We start from the raw sequence: 27,848 nt of genomic DNA on the forward strand, positions 1-27,848 counted from the left end.
AGAATGATAAATGCCTTTCTTTATGAGGAAAAGAAATGCTTTCATACTAACAACTCCCTCTATATATTCATGTCATCCCTGTCTCCTCCATGCACAATGTTTTAAAAATCTAGCCTACAAACTGGGGACAAATATCAAATGCACTTTATTCAAATCCCTTAAAAAGCATGATTGCTTAATCAGAAATTCTTATTCCTCATTGCTATAGATTGGAGAGGCGGTAGTTTATAACGTATGGAAAAGATGCAACCAATTGCACTGCCGAAAATGAGAGGTATACTCTAGAATCCTTCTGAGTGTTGTAGTGGGATGAAAGCCTCTGGATTGTGCGTTACACACAACTGAGCACAGCCCTTTGCTCCTCTAGCTTCTCAGGTTAAAACCTTCTGGACTGATCCTGTTAAAGCTGGCCATAAGAGCTGCAGTGCAGCTAGGTAATTTCAAACCCTGGATGTCATGGTCTTATATCTCTAACCTGCTTTAGACTGTCAAGTGTCTCACTTAAACTGAGCAACATACATCTGACATTTTTGCCCATCACTTTGCCAACACTGTTCTGTGCTCTGCAACTGCTTCTATTTTTCTGATGCAGACCACAAAAATATCCCTATTAACAACCATAATAAAAAAAGAAGAAATACTCTGAACATGTGTAACTGCACAGTTTAAATTACTCAAATAGTCTTGATTACAGAAATAAAATTAGAGTTTGATTTTGCTGTCCTTACATATACTTGGGCACATGCTACTCTTTTATACAGCAAAATGGTGCTTATGTTTTAAGCAAAAAATATTAAATGAGTATTTGTAACCATCTATATGCTCCAATGCCCAACATGTTAGAGTCCTGGGCTGAGATGCAGGTGGCCAGGGGCCAGACAGAGGCACTGGGACCAGGGCGACAGAACTTGAGATGAGATAGTAAGGTTTAATATAAGATTTAATTAAATGCAATGTTTCAAGACAAGTCCAATAGTGAAGTGCAAGTTCTGGTCCTGGTGTAGGCTGAGATCAGAAACCAGAAGTACTTTTCTGGCAGGATGTGGTCATGAACAAGCCAATGGTTAAGAACAGGAAGACAAACAGAGGTGCAGGTACCTTGGACAGGATACACAGAAAAGGCAGGATGCAGGCACTTGAGGCAGGATAACTGGGCAGGAAACATGGCATAGCAGGATGCAAACAGCAAGGCAGGATGCAGGTCAGGCAAGGTACAGACACTAAAGCTAATAGGAGAACCTGTGCTGCTGAGGCTACATGCCAAGCCAGGATACAAAGCAAGATGCCGGAAATGCAGCAGGGAGCAGGAGCAGGAAGGTCAGGCAGGATGCAGGTACATCAGCAAACAGGAGGACCTGTGTAGTTGAGGACAGTTCTGGAGGGAAAAGCTTTACTCTTAGTAGACTGAGAGCTCCAGCAGGGCCTGGATCTGATCCTGAAAATAAGGTAGTCATTGTTCTGGTTTTGGCCACTGAGATCTTGACACAATTGATATTCAGCCCTGACTCCTGACTTGTTCTCCAATCCTACCTTCCGGTTTCTCCTGTGCTCCTGATTGATGTGCAGTCCCAACTCCCAGTTCGTTGTTACAGGCTGCTGCCTACAACCCAGCTCTGGCAATGATTCAAGCTCTGCATCTGTATTTCCCCTGAGGTATTGAAAGGAATCCTGAGAGTTCACTTCTCCAGTTGTATATTGATTAATTGGCACCCTAAATACTGCAGTGCCCCAAGTACCTACTTGGGTTGGCTTGCTGTTGGGTCATTCTTGAGAAAGTGATTTGTATATTCAAGATACTCAAATGAAATGAAATGATTTGATGCAAAGAACAGAAGTTAAACTTGTACCATTCACCCAACCTGAAATCAGTCAAACAGCATAGTTTGAATTTTAATAGAGCTGTCCACACTATTTTAAAAATAATTTGTTTTCACAATAGAGTCCATCTGTTCCCTTCATTGTGTGTTACTCTTCCAGTTCTCATCACTCTTTAATTTCTGCTGAATGAATACACAATTCCTACTTACAATGAATAACAGTTAGAGCTCTTGTTTTCACAAGTTAGCAACAAGCGTTCTGGTGTAAACATAACAGATAGCATGTTCCATGTTGTGAATATTATGTTAGAAATGGAATAACATTTGATAAGTCTTCACTTGCAAAAAATAAGCTCCTATTTTTATTATATGGATTTATACCCTGCCTCCAAATACATTCTCAAGGTGATTCAAAATACCATATTTAAATACTGTAAAATAACAAATACATAAAATGAGCTAAGAACAGCAACTCTCTAAAAGCAGCATCCATATAAAACAGATCAATGCAAATTAAAAGCTAAAAAGCCTAAGGAAATAATTTATTTGCCTAGTGCTGTAAAAAAGTTCAGAATGAGCAGCAGGCAAACCTCTCCACAGAGAGCATTGAAAGCCAGAGCCCCATCAGCATTCCCTGAAAAGCCCCTCTCCGTGCTACTCTCTTGCCAAATGTTGGGAGCTAGAAAGGGCCTCTGATTGGAATCTCGGTGTATGTAGTTCAACATGTGCTTTCAGCCAAGCGACTTGAGGACACTAAGCTGAATTGTATGGTGGGCTGGCTGGTTAATTGGTGGTCATAGTTCTTTCAGCTACTTTTCTCTGTTCCTCTGCTTATTTGCATATTGTTGACTTTATCTTTATTACTATTTGTTTATTGATTTTACTCTTCTTGTGAGCTGTGTGATGTTATAACATTATTTAGAATAATCATGATACTGAACGTTATGGGAAGGGAGAGACTGCATTTGCAGTCCTTGAAGCTGCAAGGCGATAAAACAATCCCACTGGTTTGGGGTGGTTGGGTATTATCCCAGTAAGCTACACCAAAAGGGGAGCTGTTGGGGAAACCTTTCATTTTTGAAAACCATTAGACAAATGTTTGGCTAAAATGTTTTACTGCTGACATGAAGTGAAAGATCAACCCCCATCCCACCCTCTGTCATGCACTGCAAGTCAGAATATCCATAATACTTGCATAGTACCCAAGGCTGAAAAAGTGATTTTGGTACCTGAAGCAGAAAATCCCACCCATTTTGCAGCAAAGGATTCAACAGTAATAAATCAGATCACCTAAAAAATTTGTTTTCTTTCCATGACAACAGATGACTGGGTCTGCTGCCTTTCTCCACTGGATTCTAAGAATGCTTCTGGTATTAGGCAGCAGTCCCAAGCAATCTGAACTTATGTCTGGGGTGTGACCCCAAAGCTCCCATACTGGACCCACTGGCCCCACAGCTCACTTGACATGACAGATCATGTTTTGGCTGCAGTTGCTCAGAGCAACTCATGCAGCATTCAGGAGAAGTGGCACCTTTGGCTAAGGCATGGGGCAGACATGTTTCAGTTGTGGATGGGTCATACCTCAGATAAGATGGGGTGGTGACACCTGTGAAACCTGCTCACCATAGTTGAAAGACTGCACTTCATGTCTGTACCAGCTGCTGTTGCAGCAAAGCACAGAAAGAAGAGTATAAGGAACAGGGTGAAAAATAAGCCCCCTTTCTCCTCTGCTGAGACCCAAGGGGAATCCACAAAGGGCCTGGAAGAATTCCCTCATGACAGACTTTGGCCAAAAGGGGTCCAACAGAGATAATCATTCAGGCTTGCAGAAGGGAAATCTTCAGCTTAGGGGTACAGGAAGAATTTGAAAAGTCTGGATTTCACATTGAACTCAACTGATTTGAACCTTCTGGATGTATTATGATTATGCCCTGAAAAGTTACATGAACCCAGGGCAGGTTTAGACCAGCTCATCAATTCTTATTATCAGATCATTCTATCTAGCTTTGTGTGTACTTTAGTTAATGCATTTTACTTGCCAGGAGAAATCTGCGGATCAATATACCATCAATAATGGTGACAAGTGAAAATGAGTGTGCTTTCTCTAGTGCAAGTATCTAAATTGATTTTAAAAGTGCAACTCAGGATTTGTGGGAAAAACTTTATGTGCATTAATGACAACAAGGTATTCTGTCAACTAAAGGTCTAACAGTGTTGGCACCAATACTGTGTATAAAGTACTTTAAATATAAGAATAATGCAATAGTTGTGTCTGGCTTCTCCATTTTGAGATATCCTTCCCTGGAATATGTGGACTTTATAAAACGCGTTATATCTCTATGTGATATTTTCAGGTGAATTTTCAAGTGTCTTCATTCATTGTCTGCCTGTTGATGGAATCAGTTTTGGGCAAATGCAATTGTATGCACTGATGTACATTTGCACTTTCAAAAATGTGCAAACCCCCCAAAAGGTGCAAATCCACATATTAGTCTGTGGGCGTGGGGATTTACATTTTTACTTTTTGTATTTTGGTATCATGAAACTTTCATAAAATTAGGGAAAGTAAACAAAAATCTGCAAGTCTGTAGAACCCATATAGCTTAGGAAAAGCTGGTCTACTGCAGAATGTATTGTACATTCACCTGAATCTGAGTCCATTGCAGTTTTTTCCACATCTCTAGGTGTCCCTGCTGAATGAGCAAAGGTGAGTTGTTTTAAGGAGAAGGCCTCTTCAGTGGTGGCACCCAGATGCAGAGTGTTCACACCACGGAAGCATATTAGTATCTCTGTCCAATGTTCCCATACCAGTGGTTTTAACAGTCCTTCTTTGCTGTAGTTCTACATCAGGGGTCTCAAACTCAACTTACCTGGGGGCAGTCCGGGTGAGGCTGGGCCGCAGCAAGTATTCCACCACCGTGGTGGTGGGGGGCCGCTCATCCCACAGCCGGCCCGGGCAGCACCGGCGCTTTGAAGGCCACAGGGCCCCTCCCCCGTGCCCCGCCCATCCCGGCAATTGGCCCGCGGGCCGCGAGTTTGAGAGCCCTGTTCTACATGATACTTTCCGTTACTTAAAAGCAACACAGAAGCCTTGTAGAGATGAATAGGTCTGTATGAAATGTCTGGAAAGAAATGGGATTGTACCAGCTGGCCAGTCCCCATAAAATCTAGCACTTTGATTCATGTGGGCTAAGTATAATTTGTACAATCTGTGCCAACCACTTGTCACAGTACAAACTGTGCAGCCAAAGCCTCTGTACCTTCAAATGTATGAGGGGAGGCCTGTATCTTGATGAGATTAGGTAGACAGAGAGGGCTGGGCCAGCTGGTACAGTCCGCTCGCGCTCGCTCGCTCGCTCGCTCTCTCTCTCTCTCACACACACACACACACACACACACACACACACACTACACAGTCAACTGCACAAGGCTCCAGTCTAAACTTACTGGGAAATTAATCTTTTTTGCTAAGTATATACAGAACTGGTACAGTATTTCACTAGCTTCATTACATTAGATGATATATAAAGTGTCATGCTGTTGTCCACATCCAGGCCTGCGAGGGTGGGGTGGCTCTGGCCTGCCCTTCAGTGCAATAGACATGTGGTTACTGGGGGCTTGTTTTGGAGGTACAGGACATGAATTAAGTATTTCTGAAATGTTTGTGTCAGCAAGGGCCATTATCTTTGGACTGGGACAAGAGAAAATAAATCGGCTTATATTCATTCACCATTTTTGAATACATGGGGTTGTATGCTAACTCAATATTTATTTTCACTGCCAAGCACAGCTTCTCTGCTTTGTGTACTTGGGCTAATAAAGGACTAGTGCAAATGTGAAGTCTGAAGAAATAAACATAAAATTGAAATCTCATTTAAATTAGGACACAATTTGAAATGCTAAGCAGAAAATGCTTTTAGCCCTCCCAAGAGCACAGAATATTGTGGTGGTGCAAAATGTTATCAAATCAATATGTCTTGAAAATAATCCCTAAAGCAGAAGCATACATTCCAATTTCAATGAAGACTGGTAACATTGAGTGGCTTACACCCAATTATTTTCTATTTCTTGAGCTTGTGAGCATAAAATGTAATGGGGCATGCATAGCAGCCTTCTCCCAGCATCTCCACTTCTGCATCTGCTGGGAAGGTCTGAAGTAGCTGAACGCCTTTGGAATCCTCCCCATAGCCGGGAACCCCAAATTACCAGTGCCAAAAGGCAGCATGGAGCAGGCAGGGTGGTGCCACTGGGGTTGAGGTGGGCATGTGGACCCATGCGCCTGCATAAGACCTTGTATAGGGTTCAGTGAAGGAACCTCATCCATTAATGGGTTGGATCAGTAGAAAACCATCATTAGCAGCAAATCTATAAATTTCAGTAACAAGAAATAATAAAGACAATGAAAGTTGACTATGGAGGATCCAGTGTACATGCAGGAGCTCCAAACTTTTCAAACTGCAAAATGTAACTCACAGCGCATAGGCCATTCCGAGTAGATGGAATAAATCTGTGTTTGGATTAAGATTAATGAAGGAAGGCAATTAAAGGAGAAAATAGAAAGTGTCTCTCAGATGTGAAGACTCCTTTGTATCTTTCTCACTGCAAGCAAGGAATGTGCATTTTTTTTTTTTTTTTTTGCTTTTGTTTTGCTTTGATTTTTCTAAGAGGAAAATTACTTAGTGGCTAAATTGAAAAAGGACAAGTAACATAAATATTTAAAAGTGGGTTTCATGGTTGCCATAAAACGTGTTTACAATAATTTTGCATTTCAAAATAAAGAATGAGGTTAAGAAACAAGAAGACAAGAAAAAAATATTAGCATGCAATCGGCAAGGGTTCCCTCTGGACTAGAAGCATGGTTTATAATAATACAGTACTCTGCGAACATTTGTGTAATCAAAAGCCCTGAGATGTTGTTTGTTGGAACACACATAGGGAAGCGTAAGGAAAAGGCAAAGAGAGGAGAAAGAGAGAAAGGATAAGAGAATAACTTGGGTGGGGGTTTATCTGGGCCAAGCTCCCCAAGTAGTTCTGAGCATATAATCTGCTCCATTCTCATTTTATTTCAATGACAGGGAATGCTTTGCAGGCAAATGAGTGTATATCCAAAGGGTTTCTTCAGTCATAACAAGGCCTCCCCTATCATCTTTTTACTTGGAATTCAGCATAGCAACCAAAGCTCTATGCAGATTTGAATCAAGGTCATCCTCTTTTTCTCTGCTGCTGTTGCTGTTTGGATCTGATCTAGTCAACTCCATTTCTGTAAAGCTAAGATTACAGACTGCCATTAGAAAAATGGAGTGAATAGGTTTTCTCCCATGAAGTAAGGGTTTCCTTTCACTACATTACAATGGTTAATGTATTATCGAGCTACCATTCTGGATTGAAGCAAGTGATGCTAAAATGAAAGTACTTCTGTTCTATAGAAACAACAAACTGTGCTCGGTCTTAAAGTTTATGCTGCAACAAAAATAATTCTCTTTGCTACAAAATAGGAATACAAGAAATTCAGAAAAGAAAACTTTAGAACACCTTCATTGGGTGATAAAGGTAAAGTTGATAAATGAGGAACGGCTCTCAAGCATTTTATGGCTTCGAATTACACTAGACTGAATATATAATACCATTGGCAGATACAGAAGAAAAATTCAGCTTTGAAAAGATGCATGTGCCATTTGTCAAAAGCAAAATGTCCTTCATAATTTGTCAATGTGAGGGCCCAACTTTTTCCTATTATTTATGAGTCTGCAACACTGTATGTAAGATTTCTTCTCTACATTAGCTTGTGTGATGGAAAACATTCTTGCAACTCAAAATTTAGAAGTAAATGCCTATCCATTCCTACAAGACTAAGTAAAATCAGCGTTTAGCTTTGCTAATGGACCTAGCCAAAATTTGAGAGGAGGGTATATCAGTTGAGAGAAGAAGAGTTTTACTTCTCTCTCTCTCTCTCTCTCTCATCCCGCCCCCTCAAAGTGTCTGATATTACTGGTTGCTCTGCAGTTTAACAATATATCACAAATGTTTGGAGGTCTGAAGGTGTCACACAGCAATCTGCCTTCAGAATTCTAAAAACTGACTTAATCTTGAATTAAATTTCAAATATCAATTATTTATCACGGTGATTGGTGGGATCCTAATCACAGATGCAATGTTGATTTAATTGCTGAATTCGGCAGGATACTGAATAACCAAAAACATTTCACTTAACTGTAGGCAAATTTTTCAAAATGGCTTACAGGAAAAAGTCAATGATGTATTGCTGCAGAATGTTAGCCAAAAAAGAAAAAAGAAAATGAAGAGAAAAAAAGTTTCCAATTCCTGTACTTACTGAGCCTCGCAGAATGCAATGTATAAGTTGGAACACATTATGGGTATATACTGCAGATAGAACAGAATATCTACTTTTGATTAAACCAGTGTACCAGAATTTCAATACACCTCCATAATAATTTGTCTTCATGAAGATATTCATCACCAACTAAAGTTTATGGATAGTAAGGGAAAATATGGCTCTAGAATACAAAATACAAGAGTTCCATCATGCAGCCTCTTTCAGAACTGCAGCACTATGCTCAGATACAAGTCAAGTTTAGGAAACGCAAACTTGATAGCATGCTAGATGATTGCAGAGGGCCAACTATTGTTACAGTGGCTGGGTTCTGATGATCCTGGGCACAACAAACCATCAAAGCTTCTTTTCCTCAACTCTGCATAAGTGTTGAGTGTATGCCATGCAATTTGGCTTGCCAGCTTACCATTTCATTTGAACCCAAAGGTGTCCTACAAATCCTTAAAAAACCCTGGGTTCTGGGCTGGTTTTGAAGCCACCCCTGCCACATACTTGTAAGCGGCACACTGCAAGGCTAATTTGGCAAACCATGTGGTACATTTCCAATACATGGAGATAAGATCCCACCATGGCTTCTTTTTGCCATGATCATCCAATCTATTCAATATTCAAATCAAGCTTTAGAAGGACTTTCTCCAGGCATCAGTATTCACCAGGAATGAAACTAAATTCTAAACTGACACTATTAAATAGTCAAGCTGTTGATTGGTAACTATGTTGAATTTGCTGCCTGTTCATATAAAACAAGAAGCTGTTTTGCTGATTCTGTTATGATTATCCCAGAACACAAAGTAGGATACATCTTCTAGGTATGACTGAGTTAGCTTTCAAACAACTACAGATTTTTTCCTTGCAGGAAACAAGCAAGGTAAATTAAAAATATTTGTGACGCAATCCTGAACATTCTCCCTCCAAATTAATTTGCCACAGTGTCAAACTAGCATCTTGCTTTTCCCTTTCCTTTTCAGAAATCTTACTTCTCAACCCTATGTCTCTAGAGAAAGGGTGATAAACCTTCTTGGGCTCAACAATGGCCTTTCCAATCTTGAAAAGCTCTCAGGGGCCTATTCCAAATATGGCCAAAAGCAAAAGAGAGAGCTACAGACAAAACATAAAGATCCAGTTGAAATCTTTAAAATTTTTGTAAATATTTGCCAATGTAATTCAACGTAGCTATTGGCATGTTAAAGTCAAAGCAGTAATCTAGTGGGAATGACTTTCAGATCTGCTTCTTCTGTCATACTCTTGCTTGTTGACATCCACGGTGGTCTTCTCTTGTGCAAGTTTTGGAATATCTGGTTGAATTGCCACTCTCAGCTGTCTTTTCAAATTATCCTCTGTTGATCTAGAATTAAGCTGGTTCTTGGCTAGGCAGAGGATTGAGAACTGCTGTTCTTCAATGGTAGGCTGTTCCAAAGAGAGATGCAATTGTAAGCACATGTCTCGCTAGTACTAGAAATTCTTCAGTGGGTGCACACACACTCTTAGAACTCAACAGTAGTCATGTTATATTTCGCCATCAGTTTACCACTGCTTTGTAGTTCATGTTGAAATTCTTCTGGTAGGTTACCTGCTTCGGTTTTGAAAAGTACGGCAAAAAGAATGCATGCTGTGCCGTGCCCTCTGCCATTGACTCTGGTTCTTGCTTAGGAAGGCTTGCAAAATGAGCTGTGTTGGTGCTTTTCAATGGTGTTTTCCACAAACCTAACTTTGGCTTAGGGTCTTCTATTTCTGAGAAGTGATAACACCACTTGGCACAGGCCTTGTAGGTTCTGATTCAGCTCTGAAAGATACCCAGCAGTGCCTATCAGGATTTCTAGGTCACACAGCTAATTTGGATAACGCCATTGCGCTTTTCTTGGTCTCCATGAAGAATTTAACTTCATTCTTTAGGGTACAGAAATATTTCAGCATGTTTCCTCTTCCCAAGCCAGTACACTTCATAGTAATGAACCAAATCATTATAATCTGTTTCAAGGTCTGTCAATAGCTCCTTGAACTAGTGGCAGTTTAGTGTCCTATTTTTGATAAACTTAATGCATGGCGCATGATTGCTTTCAAGGACAATACACAAAGAGTCTCCTGATGAATGATGCAGTGATATGTCAACAAGCCACCAGGATCCATCTGAGGCAAGATCTTTTCTCTTTTCAGGCAGGGCCCTAGTCTCTTGTCCCAACCATAGCTGACACTCCATCCATAGGGACACCGCTGATTTTCTCAAATAGTGACTGTTCGGCAGCCCCAACTCTCTGAATTAATTGGTATCATGCATGGTAGATGGGGACAAATGGTAAGATCATATTTGCTAAAAAAAAAAAAGTAGTTTCAAAGTGGGGGGATAGGACGGAAAAAACAATTGCTGTCATTTCCAACCATGGTGACATTGCACACACACACACATTTTCAGCTGGGCAATATTGCTTATGTCAGTTGACTCATCAGCAACTGATAAGAAGAAGGCAAACTCGGAAGCAAAGCCTGTCAGTGACATTGCAGTGCCTTTCGCCATTTTTTGGATTCTTTCACAAACTATCTTCTGAGACAAGCTGATACTGTCAAATGACTACGGTTTCTCAAGTGCTGGCAGAGATGTTGCTGCAGCCATGCAGTCCTTCACAAACTGGTCCTCTGAGTGATGGCACAGCTTTCTTCCAGGACATTCACTGGCCATATAACTTGCTTGCACCTCACGGGTTACTTTCCACCATGCGTTTGCAGAATGATCCCAGTCTCATTAGCAGGAATGCTATTTTGTGAGCATGGCCTTCGTGTTGCAGCATCTTGCTGTGTTTGTTTTCTTTATCAGTGCCACCACACACAAATCTGTGGTTATTTTTTTAGGTGTTAGCCTTTCTTGCTTTTTTTAAGCAATCATGCTTTTTTTTTTCCTGCAAAAGCAGAGGAAGCAGCAAGCATTAATCAGAAAGAAGAAACAGTTGAAGGACACAATTTGAAATAGCTGAAAGCCTCTTTACATGTGCAGCATCTCTATGCATGCTTACTCATAAGTAAGCCAGAGAAAGCAACAGAGAGCAAGTATCACTGTAATGTACATCACACCTAAGTCGCATCTCAGTTTTATGTAGCTCGGTGAAGACTTCCCCACCAAGAGAGAGAGAGAGAGAGAAATATTTCTGTCCCCATCTGCATACCAGCTGCATATTTACAGAGAATTAAGCTGTGGTGCACAATACCGAGCACAGTGCAGTTTTAAGCATGTTTACTCAGAAATAAGACTCAACAGTGCAGTAGAAAAGAAACACCGTGAAGGTTGCCAGCAGTGTAACCAAAACTGGTGATCCAGTGGCAGCAAAAAAGGGTGTGCTATAGTGTGATGGGAACCACTTTGGGCTGGATGTGGTACCTTAACCTTCCCTACTCTAATAGTGGATAACCAGTCAGCTGGAAACCCATCACCATGGCCAGTTGGAGTGCTTCTTCTCCCACCATGCAAACATTGATTTTCCTGCTTTTACCCAGTTGTTGTGGTTGAATTAGAACTATTTGTTTTATTTTACAAGTATATACATATCCAGATAGTTGTATTGGGGCAGACTAGTTCTACAGACATACAAGGAGGCATCTATGAGACTTGACTCTGGTAATTCTTTCTCAGTGGCAAATGACACATGGAACATCTTTTCCCACAAGTCTCTGGTACCACAAGTACCACAAGTCTCTAGTCTTTAGTCCTACAAGATTCTACTAGAGACTTTTTCTTGCTTTGAATTTAGCAAACAAATATCTCTGCAAGCCAAGCAAGTGCTTCTAGGCTGTGGGGTGCTTGTGAGAGTGGGTGATGCGATCATTAAAACACAGTCAGCTTTGTTTGTGGTGGTTGCCTCCTGGTAAATTGCCTGCCCGCTGTGAAGGTTGTAGATATCACCTACCATCTAGATAGCTTTGTAGATAGTGTTGGGGTGAAATCATGGTCCACGTTGGTGCCAATGACATGGGAAATCAGTTGTGAGTCCTGGAATGCAATCTGACATTACTAGTTAGGAGAATGAAATCCAGAACCAGCAAGCCTGACTGTCTCTGAAATGCTCTCTGTTGCACATATAGAGCCATTCAGGCAGGAGAAGCTGAGGTGCCTCAGTGCATGGATGAGATAGTTATGTGGAGAGGAGAGCTCAAATTTGTTAGGCACTGAAGAACATTTTGGACAATCCTGGCTGGAGAAGTGGGATGGTCTTCACTTGAACCAAAATAGAACTAGAGATGTGTGAAGAAGCCATCTGGGAGTGGGCATCCATCCAATTCCCTGGGCTTGCCCCCCAGATTCTGGTCTGCTTTGTCATGATCCTGAATTCAAGTTCCTGGTGGGTACACACAGCATTCACAGCACTCATACTCATTAGCAATTGAGCCCCATATGGTTTTTAAGGGAATCAGTAAGTTATTGAATTCAGCAATTGAAGCAGAACCTGAAATTGCTTTATTGTCAATATTTTATTAAAATAAATGGAAATGGATGTTAAAGAATGAATAACAAATTTAGTAACTGCAGCAAGATTAATAATAACAAAAACTGGAAGGAAAAATGAGATTTCCAAATAGTGAAATCTGGACTATAGCTGTTAATGATTAATTAACATGTGGAATTAAGGTGAAAAGGAGGTTGACAAATAAGAATGAGTTTAATGATATTTGGGGGTTGTTTATTGACTACATATTAATAAAAGGGAAAGGTATCAAATCTTCATGCAACTTAATGCAGTTTTGGATGGAAGGGGTAGTCTAGAAGAGAGGAAGCATATTAGAAGTTAAGAAGAATAAGGCAATGGAAAGTTAATTATTATGTAGCCAAGGTTCCTGTGCAGGGATGTACCAGTTGTGTTTGTAGGGTTTTTGTTTTCTCTTGTTGAAGACGATGTTGTTGTTATTTATATATTTATATATTTTTATTGTTATTAATATTTTTAAATGAATTGAGCCTCACATGCTGTACGACACTAAATGGAATTAGACTGCTGATATTTAACTTTAAAATGGGGGTGTAACTGATAGGAGTTGCAAAGGAGATCCTTGAATCATCATTAGGGGATGAAGATGAAAATATTTACAATTGCTTATTTAGAGATAGGGAGGAAATAGGCTATATGCATATGATGAAACATGATCGCTAGTCAAAGATGTCTTAATGCCATAGCAAAATATACATTTTGCAAGGAAGTTCTGTATACGTGTTTCTATGCTAATGCTTAGAGGACTCCAAGCCAAAATGGGAAAGTTGGAATGCCTGTTTTCAAAAGAGAACCTAGATATTGAGGCATAACTGGAACCTGGTGGAATGGGGGAAACAGTGGGATACATCATCTCTAGGTATATAGGAGGAAGAGCAAAGGGAATACTAGAGGAGCTGTTGCTCTGTGCTTTAGAGAAGCCATAGTGTCCGAGGGACAAGAAAACCTAAAGATGCCCGCACAAATCTGCTTTTCGGAGCGGTCCAGGCTCCAAAATAATTTAGTACTAGAAACCAGCTACTGTCCCCAAGCCTGGAACACATGCAAGGAAGACCTGGTGATCTTGAGATGGAAAACAAAATCAGGGAGACATACAAATGCTTTTCTCACATCCTTAGCTGCAAGTGAGACCTATGAAAAAGCTGGATTTTGCAACAGACGTGGCAGTGAAATAAGGGATATGGGGAATTTTGAACTAAAATAAAGGCAGTCTAAATAGGTTGCAACAGGAAGTCAAGACATATCCAAAGCAAAACCAAATGGGACTTTAATGTTTCCGATCTCTCCCTCTCTCCCTCTCTCTCTCTCTCTCTCTCTCTCTCTCTCAAGATCTCTCAAGATCTCTCAAGATCTCTCTCTCTCTCTCAAGATCTCTCTCTCTCTCTCTCGTGCGCTCTCTCCTTCCATCCTTCCTTCCTTCCTTCCTTCTCTAAGCTGTTTTCAAGAGGCTGTCAAGCCCAGCCAAGATATCAACAACAAAAAGGGTGATACTTTGATCATTAGTCAGACTGAGCAGGTTTTCCCTATTATATGGCATCTATTTGAAGTGACAATAAATCACCATGAACCTTTTTGGAAATTGCAGGATTTTGTAAGGGACAGCATCAAAGATCAGGTTTGTACAGTAGTATCATTAATTTCACTTTGCTTGCTTGCTTGCTTGCTTGCTTGCTTTTTAAAGGAATAGTGAAATCATTACAAAGCTCTCTGGCCTTTCCTACAAAAGGAATGTTTCCATTGCTATCCTATTTAATAATACTGGTCATTTCCACAGCATTTAATACATTGTCATGAACTCTCACTGCATCATTGTACCCATAGTAGTCCCACTTTTCAGATAGGGAATTGAGGCTAAGAATAACTTACCCCCAATAGGTTGGATTTAGAATTCAGATCTTTAAAACTCAGGGTTCTGTGCAACACACACACACACACGCACACACAGAGAAGCCTTGACTTTAATTGACTAAGTTGAAGAAGAAATAGAAGTGAGTAAAACGGTCTAAATTTTGTGTTTCAAGGACTATCTTGAAACTTGAACTTGTGTTGGAAGAACAAGAACTGTGTTTGAGATATATGACATTCTATGTCAGGAGCTCATTCTGATTTGCATGTGAGATAACAGTGTGAGATTTCCAGGCTAAAGATGCCTGGAACTGGAACTGTAAGTGCCTGGAACTATATCAGTAACTGTAAGTGGTTCATACATGTCCTAGTTTTGTATGTTTCTGAAAAAAGCATAAAACATTTATTCAAAAAATATTAGTAAAGGATGTACAAATCTAGATACCGTGTTCTTCTATATGTGTTGAACCTCTCAAATGAACTATATGTCCATTTGACTATTTTTAAATCACTGCACAAAAGCAATGAAAAGAAATTCTGAGTTCTGCTGGAGTTGTGTATTAAAACATTTGTATGTATAGGTCTGCACATGTGGTAAACTTTATTCCAGTCATAGGTTACCGACTGTGGAATTGCATGGAATAGAGTGACAGAAGTCATAACTTCCTAGTTACAGCTGGTATCTCTTTAAGTTCTAATCTTCCAGTTCTTACTGAACTATCCATGTTGACACTGATTTAATATCAGAAAAGAGAGTCAAATGCAGAAAACTACAAAACACTAATCTTGCAGAGGCTTCAGCATTTTCAGTAAGGTATTTTCAGCAGTGGGGCTTTCTGTTCTGCCTTGAAGATCAAACAAGTTTCATGTGTGATTAACATACTACACTGTATTCTTGTGAAGTTGCAAATCAGTGAATTAGAGTTTTCTGGAAAACAAATTAGAATGACAAACAGCATTGTGAATGTAGTGGTGTGTTTTCTTATGATTAACTGACTCACTATTAATGAGTAGACACACTTTAAAAAGGAAACTGATTATTTGGGTGGAAAAGATCTATCATGCATTAAATATCTATGCTAAATAAGAAGTCTGTGTAATTGGATTTTTAAGAAGCTAGGTGCAATGTTAGGTAGCTGCTGTACACAGATCTATTTAGCTTTCCAAATTTGTTTCCAAATGTTATTTGAAGATGCTTTTGTGCATGATTCCCTACCAACATAATTGCCTGTAAGAGAGAGAATGTTTGTTTTGCTACAGATTTAGGTATGTCAGCTGTGGTGACAGCTACTTCCATGTAGCTGAGTCACAATGATTTTTGTCCAGGACAAAGTAGTTCTACTGAATGCAGTGCTGACCCTTTAAAGTAAATAGCATTGACCTGCTGATGATCAAATGGGCTTGTGGCTTATATGAATGGGCTTGTGGCTAATAACATTAGTATTAGTATTCAATGGGCTTATGGCTAATATCATCACTTATACACATGTGCTTTTCCATATCCTACCAGAAAAGCAGCGCTGAAAAGAAAGAGATGATCTTAGCAAAGGAGGTATCAGGGACCAAAAAAGGGGAGCAGCAGGAACAGGAGAATAAGAAAGGAGAAAAGAAGGAGGTAAAAGAAGGAAAAGAAGTAAAAGAACAATGCCGGTGTAATATGGACTGTGAAACAAAAGAGTTAAGGCTTTTAAATGAAAAAATGTTATTAGCGGATGAATCATCCGGACATTGACTAAAGCAATGGAGAACCATAGATCTGAATGATGGGAAATAAGGAGGTGTGGGTGTGCTTCCAGGGTAGTCTCAGTGAGTAAAGAGATGGGGGAGGAGAGAGAAAGATAGTGGAGGCCACTTTTTTTGAACATCTCCATTCCACTGCAGTTTATGACAGGTTCAATAAATGTCCGCTCCCTGAATAATGAGTATAAGCCAAGTTAATGTCTATAAACAAAGGTTAGCAAAAGTGGAAACTGTGGCATCATATTAGGATAGTGCTCAAGCTGTTATAAATGGTTCAGAGTTGATGAACCAGGATATTTTCATATGTACCCACTGAGTGTTTTAGTGCACTAAACCTGTTATAATAAATGACAGGGCAAAAAAATGGCCAGTGTGTACTTATCCATAGTACTGATGAGATAAGAATGAAGATGCACTCCTTGAGCTCTATGGTGATCTTCGTTAGCCACAGAGTCTCCATTCTAATTCCCATCATTTTCTCCGTAGGTGTTAATACTGTTTGGAATCATTTGCATTAACTTTCACAGGCATGGGAAACTCTTATATTAATATACTGAGTAATGAGTTCATTGCCCTAATGCAGATGCATTTTAGTCCACTGACTGGGCTGCTCTGTAGCTTTGAGAAAAGTCAACAAAGGAAATTGCAGCAATGCTGAAAGGCTGAAAAGGGCTTTATGGGGACCATCTTTCCAGTTTTGAACTTGCCTGCGCGGCAAATTTCACTTAACTTTTTCATGACCTTATGGTCAACTTCTTTAATTTTTGCTAAGCAAACAAGAGGTCCAAACTGGTGTGTCTCTACTATAGTTGGTTTTGTATTGTGAATGTTAAGGGTCTGCATAACAGTATGAAAAAAATGTGTAATTTAATCTACATTATCTATCCAGAATGCTATCTTGCATGATATAGTTTTAAAATGGGAAAACAGCATTTCAGTTGTGTTGCTAACGAAACCCAACAGGTCATCTTTAACACCCTTCAGTTTAACAAAAGGGAAAGTGTGAACTTGATAAATTGTTAATTAAAATGAACAGTAGAGGGGAAGGGGAAGGTTAAATTTCCCAGCCGGCAAATAGGAATGAAGTATGAAATGTTGCTTCCTTACTCTGGAAAATAATATGGCCTTGCCTCAGTTAGGATGTAGCTATTGACAACAACAAGGGGGAAAAGCATTTAAACATCCCAGCCTGAGTATTTCTATTTAAATCTGATTACAGTGAAATAAAACTGTAGCTATTAAAGGTTTAAAAGAACTACAAATACAAGCAGTAAAAGAAGACAGTTAGTAAATGAGGTAGTAAAACATTTCAGCGGGGCAAACAGTTTATAGTAGCCTGCCTTCAGTAACGGGCTGCTCTGCTCACCACAGACCCATGTGCTGTTCCCAAAACTGCATTTAAGCCTGCAATTAACCTTTCACGCATAATGAAGCTGCTTTGCTGAAAATTAAAATTTATCGTACTGCCTGCTTTTGCTAAAGTTTGGGAGGGAAAGCAAAGGAGATCACAGAATGAACCCACTTTCAGAGTCTATTGTTCAAATGTAAAATTCAAATGTTGCACTTGCACTCCAATTGCACCCAGTTTGCAAAGCAATCTGCTTTGATGTGGTACATTTTATTTCTGTACTTATTAATTGTGCTGCATAATTGTTAAAAATAAAAAACTCACACACCAGTAATTTTATGGTTAGGCATTCACTGTTGGAGGATCAACTATTACCCTTAGATTGCCTTTAGAGAAGACTATAGTTCTTCTTTGTACAACCAAATTAGTATTGTTTTCCCTTTGTTCGTGGTGCATATAACATTGTCTTTTAAAATAGTAACAATGGCACTTCCGCTGACATACTGAATTGGCCAATCTTTTTAATGGTGTGTTACTAAAAGAAACTATCACTTGCTTTCCAAGTAAAAGTTGTAGAAATAACCAGCACCGCTTTTGCGAAGCTAGAACTGATCAGACAGATCTCATTGCAAAATGGACTGTGGAATTTTTAGGCCGTTAGATCACAAAGAAGCCTGTGGCCCTGTGCAGGTGACTCATTAATTCTGCTTCTCTGATTTGGTGTTGAATCACGCTGATTCTACACTGCTCTTGCTGCAGAGCTGAAGAAATTGGAGCTATAAGCTCAGGAGAAAGGACTTTTTTAAAAGGGGAAGGCATGAAGAGAAGGTAAATTAAAGAAGCCATGAAACCGGGGTGGGGAGGTGACAAATGCTCGATATCATAGGATTTACATTACTGGCCAATAATATTAACTTAACTATTTGGAAACAAATCCCATTAAATAAAGGTAAAGCATAAAAATTTAAGTCCCAGCATTTCTATCACCTCTTTGGTTGCATTTTGATGTAAATTCTACTTGCCGGCAGCATCTGTGCATCATTTTGACTTCGTAAATGAAATTCTTTTAGACCATCAGCCTGAAATAATGAATTGTTCCCTCAGTTAATTGCATTGCTTTGATAACAAGGAAGTGTGTTGGGCCTAGAGAACACAGTAAGTGAATTTCATCGGATGATTTGTATGACATATTGAAAAATGATCTGTTGGAGTGACCTGATTTTATTGGAACTTTAACAGCAGCCTACCATGTCCCAGTATTTTAAATACTACTGTTGTTATGCAGAATAAGAAGAACAGAACTAAGCATACTTTAGGAAATGGGAAACTTGGGAAAAAACAAACAGAGACTATTATCTAGGGAAATCAGTCTAGGGCTATAGCCATGCATATGGGAATCAGATTATATTTTCAAAACAAGTACAAAGTTAGGAGCCAAGACTTGAAAAGAGGTACTTCACAAAGGAAGCCAGAATGGGCCATATGGAAACACACACATGCAAACATACCAGGAATCCTCAGATTTTGCAGGGTAAACCCCCAAAAGAAAAACTTTCAAGCTTTTTGACACTGGAGCACCTTGGCCTTGATCAACTTGTGTTCCTCTGTCTGGACTGGGCTTTTTTACCTGGGCTACAAATCCATACCTTGTTTAGAATTAATTCTAGTTTTAGGACAAAGCAGTCTTCAATACTCTGAATAGTCCAGCTTTGAGACTTGTGCATTTTTGGTATCCTAATGCACCTTAAAGTGAGTTGTGGTGGTTAGAATGCTGAACCGGGGACGCAGGAGATCCAGGTTGTAACCCCCACCCAGCACATCTCTTCGGATTATAGCAAATGGAATATAAGATTTCTGCTACGATCCTATATACACTTAGAATAAGCCTCACTGAACTCATGGATAGGATTACAACACTGTTGTTGCTGCCGCTATTTATACGACATTTATGCATCACCTTTCTTCCTCTTGCAAGGAACCCAAGTTAGCTTCCATGGTCCTCCCTTTCTCCATCTTATCCTCACAGCAACAATCTGTGAGTTAGATTAGGCTGAAAGTCTGTGACTGACTCAAAGCCACTCTGTTAGGTTCATGGCTGAGTGGAAACTAGAACTTGGATTCCCCAACTCCCTTTTTAGCACTCTAACCACTACATTGGCTATCAATGTAAGGAGAGGATAAGGCCAAACTACACATTACATTCAGCACACAGTTTAGTAGTGCATGCTAAGGATTAGAGCTATAGTGCTCAGGGAAATGTATTAACTTTTTCTTCATGCCGCAGCCCTAGGAGAGATCGCCCCACCTGAAACCCTCTATTTGGCACAGGACAGAAACTCATACAGGTGCCAGTGACAGCTTCCATCCTATGCTAAGCAGCAACTTCCAAGAGAGGCAGATTTTTCTGGGCAGGGAGAAAGTGTTTATGAACTAAAGTGCTAATAATGATCCCAAATGCACACCACCTCCTATTACTTCCCATTTAACATCAAATAAACAAGTTATTCCCCAGTTATGGAACAAGCTCCTACTAAGGACCACCTGGCGCCAACTCTGCTACATGTTTAGCACCAAGTTAGGACTGTCCTCTATGACAGATCATTTAATAACGTTTAAATAGTATATTGGATCATTATGTCAGCTGTCTGACAGATCTCATGTGATGAGTTGCACAGATGTAAGCATCTTGTCCAGCTGTCAGTCTCCATAACCAGAAAACAAGGTAAGAAAATGCACTGGACTCCTCAGCAGATGCTCTGTCACTAGTGGTGTTCAAGTCCACAGGAAGGTGAACAATTGGATCCTGGAAATTCATCACAGTGAGCCTTTGAGTTTCCAGGAGTGAGTTCACTGGATAAAATCACAGCAACTCAAACCATTCGGAAAAACTCAGCTAGATGGTTACTTGGGGCTGCAAAAGGGGCAACAAAGTAAGGCTTTGCTACTTCCTGCTCACCACTCACAGTCAGCATGACTAGGCCCTTGTATGCATGCTCAGTCATCTTCAGGACAAGTTGTATGCTACTTAGGCACCATTCATCTTCACTGCTCCAGGTTCCACAGTGCCAAACAGGACTCTCAGAATTCATTGTGTTGCACCCTGCCACTGTGGAAGTGGCCTGAACGGAATCACGATCTGTCACTACAGGAAAATCTCTGAAAGTATCCAGGAATCCTTTTGATTCCATAAGTCTAATAGGGCAGACCATCTTAATGAGTTCCACACCCTTCCACAGAGGGACTGACACTATGAAACCAAATTTCAGAAGGAAATGGTCTGGCAACAGCAACAGGGTAATTCCCATCATCCACCAATATTTATTTATTTATTCATTTATTCACACATGCACACATATATAGGCTGCCTATAACTGCTGAGGCCTTCCTAGGTGACTTAAAATCCAGACAACCCTCCTCATATTCAGAGGCAAAGGGAAAATGAAGAGTATGCCTGCCCCAGCTTTTCCTAGGGTGGATAGATTCCTGGTGAGCAAGAATGAGCTTCTTGTGGATCATGGTAACTCTGGGTTTCTGTAGTTTGGTCTGAAGAATTAGTTCTGAGAAGGGGATAAAAGCTTAGAGGAAAAGTGAGCATGAATGGAATATTGTTCTTGTTCTTCCTCCCTCCCCCCTCCCTCCCAAGTTACTCTACTCTTGTGGCGCCTGGAAGAGTATATATTAAAAGCAGCCTTTTCATTCATTCACATCCCTACTGCAGGACCTCAGATCCCTCAGGACGGCAGGACTCTTGCCAAGAGTGGCCCTTGGAATTCCCTCATGGCCATGTCTCTCCTAGTCCCACCATATTTCTTTTAACCATCACTGATTTTTCTACAGTTTTCCTCCCCCATTCTAAAAGGTTGAAATGCCTCTGCTAAGCTTAGCAAGAACATTAAGGTAAAATGTTAAGATTTGGGGCCTTTCTATATTGCCTTCCACCAGATCCACCTCTAGAATATAGCTGCCAAAAGTTTCTCTGAAATGGAATTGAATCCTTTGTCTGAAAAAGATTCAACACCTTATTTAAATGTTTTTAACTGAGAGGTAGTGGTCACTTTTGAAACATATTGAGCTGTGAGTCGCATTAAAGCATGATTTGCACATGTTGGTTTTTGTCTTCTATACATCTATGTTGCTACACAGAAGTTGATATAGGAAAAACAGTATAGAAATACAAATAATCTATTTGTCAGACATGTCTGTTTTCGTATGTATACATGTTGGAAGGCCACAGTACTGAACTGAAGAATAAATTATGACCACACTGTTACAATTCACAGCCAGAATCCACAAATATTGTTTAGTATTTGCAGTTGTGAAATCTTTGTGATCGCTTCTCACTGATGTATCATGCAGCATTGTTAAAGATAAATTCATGTGCACCTGTTGGCTGAGCAACACACAGAGAAGATAGTAGATGCTCTACCTACTACGATTTCTTTACTTAGCACTTCTTTTCTTTCTGATCCAAGAGTCATGGTGATTCTGCTGGCATTGTTCATGAGCTAGTTTCTGGAGACAATGCCTTTAGTGGAGTTAGGGACACCTCTTCTCATTTGGAAGCAAAGTAAAGCAAAAAAAAAAAAAAAAAGGCAGGTAAGTTGTCTCACAGCAGGCCATTCAATTGTTCTTACTCTTTTTTCTTCTTCTTCTAGGATTGGCAATTGCAAGTGCACTGATAGACATTTCACAGCAGAAGCCCTCAGAATGTAAAGATAAGAGCTTGGGAGTCAGAAATCGAAAGCATCACCTTTCAACACGTCAAGGGACTTGCGTCTGAGAGTCAGAGAATGCATTTGTATATTCTGCAATGTTTTTTTCTTTCTTTTTTAAAGAGCTTCTGTTGTAAGCTAAATTACAGCCTCAGTTTTTGTGGAGGCAACCTCTGAATGGCAGTAAGGATGACGGTAAGACACACCAGGCAGATGGATTAACAGCTCCTTCCAGCTGTGCCCTCAAACCTGATCATCCTGATGGGCAAATGTGAATATATCCGATGAACTTCAGGAAAAGGTTCTGACATTGGTAATGACAGAAAAAACAACTGTTGTTACCCATATCAGGAAAAAATATTGGGAAGAGACTGTACATTGTTTTATAGCAAGGAAATATATCATTGAAAATTAAAGTAATTCTAAAGGACTCATTATATAGCTAGAAGTAATGGGTTATTCAGTTTCTCAGCTTGATCAGCATTAAGATACACACACTTAAAGAAAGCAGGAATTTGCTTTATTAGAGATATAAATATTATTATCAATGCCCAGATATGACAGCAGAATTTAAACTAGGTGGTAAGCAGTTAAGGGAAAAAATGCTTCAGTGAGACAAATATAACAAAAACACATTTATTTCAATGACTAGAAACCTACATTTATGCAAATCAAGGAGTTCTGCCTTCCAAAGGACCTACAACTGTCTGAGATAAAGCAGGATGAAGAACGGACTTTAAAATCTACAACATAAGAATTCAGAATGGGGAATGCAGCAAAAAGTCCATGCCTGACTTCCTTGCCAGCCAACTGACTCATTATAAGAGCTGATTGAGCATGGAAAAGCCTGACCAGCAGCCAAGATCCACTTTTTTTTTTTTTTGGGCAGCAGCCATTTTTAAAATTGCAAAGCTCAGGAGGGCAAAATTGCAAAACGTTTTATTCCTGTGCAGAAGTACATTTGATTCCATCTCACTAATGTCACAACAAAGGCCAATGTCAAATGTAGTTTTAGGAATAACATCCATTAATTCCAATAGACGTATGCATATTCAGTCTGGGAACAAATTTTGCAGCCTTAAAATCATTGCCATAATCACTGTTGCCCTGATGTTGGCCTGGCCACATTGACTTGTTTATCAAAACTGTTACAAGTAAGTCTCGTCCTCTTAATAGAAGATGCAAAGTTCTTCCTATTCATTCCACATTTTTAAAAGTCCCGTGTCCCTGACCTTAGGAGCACTTTTGTTGGTTAGGGCTCTTGAAATGGCATTTCTGTGTGGACAGGCACAAAGCTGCCATATACTGGCCAAAAGCTACGTGGAAATTGTCTAGAGATCTGAAAGGAAAATGATCAACTATCAAGCAGCTCCCCTGCTTTGTATTATTTACATAGAATTAGATCCACTGCAACCCTTCCACTGAAGGAGGAGACCTTCCATATGCAGAACAGCTCTTCCTGTTCAGGAAAGGGCCTACAGTCTGGCAGAGACAACCACTGATAGAGGGCCATGGCATTTCTGGACACTTTTTCTTTTCGTCTTCCATCTCCCACACAACCTGCTGTTGTTATGTTGTTATGGGGAGTCCCCAATCCTCTGAAACAGCCCTCTGAGTATGAGGGGGACCCTGCCCATGAATCTGTGGATCCCACCCATTGATCTGGTTCACACAATCAAAAGAAACAAAGTAGCCCATTACATTTAGTGGGAAAGTCATGGATAGAGGATGGCAGCAGATTAACTACATGGATATTTTGACTCAAACTCCTTAAACCAGACATTAAGCGAGATTAGTGCAACTTAAGTACTTAACGCTCCTATTTAATCTCATTCATTTCAGTGGATCTAAGTGTACACTTTTTAAAAAGTTGGTCTGCACCCAAAATGGCCAATTACACCATCCAGATTACAGATTACATAGCCTGGTCGTCTCGCAGAGCTTCCTGGGAAGGGCAAAATAGCAGTTCTTAGTTTACAGAGCTGCCAATATGTGAATTGGCCACAGTGGTATAAACTCGTACCTATGTGGTGGACGTGTGGCAATTATGAAAGCTATACAAATGTAATTGCTCTTTACTGTTATACCTGCATTTTTCATGTTTGTTTTGTTTCAGGAAGGGGAAGACATTTCACTGTTTACACTTTGACTACATAGTTACTTGCATGCCAAGGTGGTGCAGTAGCAGTAATAATGCCCTGTTTGTGAGTTGATAGTGTTTCTTTTGTAATATCATTTAACTACTTAATTTGGATGAGGACTGAATGTATGCAAAAGAAAGAAATTAAATGCATTAAAAGGAACTGATGTACAGTATGTAGTTCCCTCTCATCCAAGATCATTTGGTTACATTTGATCATGATTGCTCTACTGTTTTGATTAGTTGCACATTGAAAAATTATGCTGGCATGATTGTTGGAATATTTTCACATCTCGAAAGGAGACTAATCCTTATGCTAAAGTTATGTTGTCACAGTGTGATAATTTTTGTTGACTGTTATTACCTCACTTTGTTATTATTCTAAAGCAAAGGACCCAGTTTCGCAAGGACTTACATGTCAGTAAGTCTACTTACCAGACATTATTTACATGTGAGCTCTTCCAGAATTAGGGCAAAAAATGTCCAAAATTATCAATTACTGAACTTTTGTAATTCTGACAAGGGTCCTTATGTGTTTTGTTTAAAAAAAAAATAAAGAAAACCCTCCTATCATTGTAATGTTGATTTGCTTAAAATGTCATTAGAATTGGCATGTATGATGAGTAAGATGATTATCTGAAGAAAGACAAAAGAGAAATAAAAGACATGGCTGTACATTTCATGGTTTATCCAACATGTTTGTGTTATCTCCAAGTAGACAGATATTTTTGAACAACTATCTATGTAACATCTATGACGCACTGTTCTATGAACAAGTTATATTGATCCAAATGTTCACATCTGTTCAATTAAAAGGAATTATACTGCTGACAGTAACACTTGACCGAAGATAATGATGCCTTAGGTCATAATCTAAAGTAAATATAGTAACTGATAGTTAAAATCATAGTAATAAATGGCAAGACCTCTTTATTACCTTGTGATTGCTCAGGGATTGACTATTTTTGGAACCCTGATCAGTTAGTCATGAAAGACACTCTTCTGATAACAAACTCTTGTGAAGCAGCTCTCTTGTTCTGTGCTTTCTACGATGATGGGTTGTATTCTCCAAGTTCAGATTGCACAACCAGCAATCATGACAGGAAATACCCTGGAACAAACTCCTCTGCCTTTTCATGTTTGACAACCACAGTAAGTCCCAATAGTATATCGTCATAACTGGGTTTGGACAAACAACCATGTTTCTTTATTTTTTTTAAATTGGTGGTTTCGTGTGTAGTCTGAATACAGTCATTGACTGGGAGGCAAAGGTTGACTATGGCTTGGGTGGGTTTATATGACATTAGAAACCATGATGAAATCTTACTCTTATGGGTCATTTGTATTTCCTGAACACATTTCCAGAGTATCTGCATGGTAGAATTATTTTTCTGAACCCATGGAGAAAGTCAATGATCTAATCTAAGGCTTCCATGCTTCATCATGACTTATCCATTTGTCTGGACCCAGGTTCACCATTTTACTATTGTAGGTATGGAAATATCATAGAGTCCACTGGCAAGAGCAGTCATAGAAGTGGCTGCATCTAGCCTTCAGTCTCTACTTCCCTCAGTTACCTAGTAACAGAAGCGTATAGCTCACTTTAGTTTTATTGCCAAAATGATGTGCCTGTCTCCCAGTTTACTTTTGAAAACAGGGAAACAGCATGAACATGTGTGGAGGATGAAGGGGGAAATTGAGGTAAACTGTTTATTTCCATTGACTAAAATCTCTATGGAGACTGGAGAGGTTGGGAAGTACTCCAGACTTGCAGGTACAATTAGGAATGGGAAGAGGAAACCTGCTTAGGACTTCAACAGATCAATAGGAAGGAGGGTACTGCAGTCCTTAAGAAAAGGGGCTGTGAGGATGTGTAGTGAGGCTGAGAGGATGGAGAGGGGAGCATGAAAAGAGCATTGTCCTGGGAAGCACATGCCTGGCCAGTAAGGTAAAGGTAAAGGTTTCCCCTTGACATTAAGTCCAGTCATGCCTGACTCTAGGGGGCGGTGCTCATCTCCGTTTCCTGGCCAAAGGAGCCAGCGTTTGTCCGCAGACAGTTTCCGTGGTCATGTGGCCGGCATGACTAAACACCGAAGTGCACGGAACGCTGTTACCTGCCCACTGAAGTGATACCTTTTTATCGACTTGCATTTGCATGGTTTCGAACTGCAAGGTTGACAGGAGCTGGGATGGAGCAACGGGAACTCACCCCATTGTGCAGATTCGAACCGGTGACCTTTCGATCAACCAGCCCAGCAGCACAGCAGTTTAAACCACTGCGCCACCTGCAATCAGCCTGGCCAGTAAGTTTGGGCAAAAATCTGCACACCACAGAAACAGCATGGGGTTGTTTGCTGTATTGTATGAATCCAGTCCTTGCATATGGGTTGTTGCTGAAATGTGGGTTATTGTGTTGTGTGTACCCAACTGGACAAACAAGCCATGGTTGTTAACAACAGCCCATGAAAGCTACCCATAATTTGTTCTTGGGTTGTAGATTGTGGGTTTTCACCATGGTTTGCTACCTTGGTTGGAATTAGGCCACTCAATAACAGCTCATGGTTCAAGAACAACTCACACCTACCCATTCTCCACTTTGGCTGTAGCTTATCATGCTGTCCTAACCCAGTCACTGGACAGTTCAGATATAACTCTAAACCTTTTTATTTGTTTATTATATGTTTAACCTATTTTTCCTGTACAGAATACAATATAGCATATATTTTTAACATACAATAAAAAATCAGCAAGGGGGATTGTAACATGGGAGCAGTAAATGAGCAGTAAAACTTCATCACCAGAACAATTAATAAAATGCAAATCAAGATAAAGACTAACAATGTCTTAAGAGATCTTTTTAAGAACAGTTGTGTTAGATCCATCACTTCCTGGAGGCTGCAGGTGGGGCATTGCACAAGTATGTGGCCACTGCCAACCCTGGTATAAGTCAACCTAACATCTGCAAATAGGCTAGGAAAAAATAACTCAGAAGCTGATCTAGGAGCTTGGACAGGTGCAGATAGCCTGGCCAAACAATGTTAGACTTTAAGGGCTCCTATACAGGAAGGGTTTAACCTGCTGCTGTACAGAGGCTCCTCCTTTTGTCTGCATTGCGGCGAAACGAAAACATCCTCGGCACAAGACTTTTTCCAGGGGTTTACATTTCTTTGCTTTCCTATATATTTGTTAACCAGGCCCACAGCGGTGCTGTGTTACTACTGCAGTGTAACAGATGTTCATCTTTGCACAGCACTTTTGCTTTGGTTTGTTGTGATTTCAAATCTAATGCCAGATTTTTCTTTGCTTTGAAACAAAACCAAAAACAGAAAAGCCTGGAATACCCTGCAGACTCCCATGAATGAGAGATAACAAAAACACTAAATGCCTCGTGTAGAGAGATTCTAACTCCCCCTACCCCATTCTTC

The 27,848-nt window shown here is 40.0% G+C and overlaps 1 protein-coding gene across 2 annotated transcripts in view; it reads left to right on the forward strand.

The window, feature by feature from the left end:
- Positions 1–25,103, forward strand: part of ATRNL1 (attractin like 1) — a 619,481-nt gene extending 594,378 nt beyond the window's left edge. For both annotated transcript variants that reach the window (XM_044439583.1, XM_044439591.1), the window contains exon 29: positions 22,227–25,103. In XM_044439583.1, the coding sequence (XP_044295518.1) occupies positions 22,227–22,351 (125 nt within the window). In that variant the 3' untranslated portion in view covers positions 22,352–25,103. The remainder of the gene's footprint in view (positions 1–22,226) is intronic.
- Positions 25,104–27,848: the final 2,745 nt, after the last annotated feature.

This window comes from Varanus komodoensis, unplaced genomic scaffold (assembly GCF_004798865.1).
Source record: "Varanus komodoensis strain SLA01 unplaced genomic scaffold, ASM479886v1 scaffold1, whole genome shotgun sequence".
Lineage (NCBI taxonomy): Eukaryota > Metazoa > Chordata > Lepidosauria > Squamata > Varanidae > Varanus > Varanus komodoensis.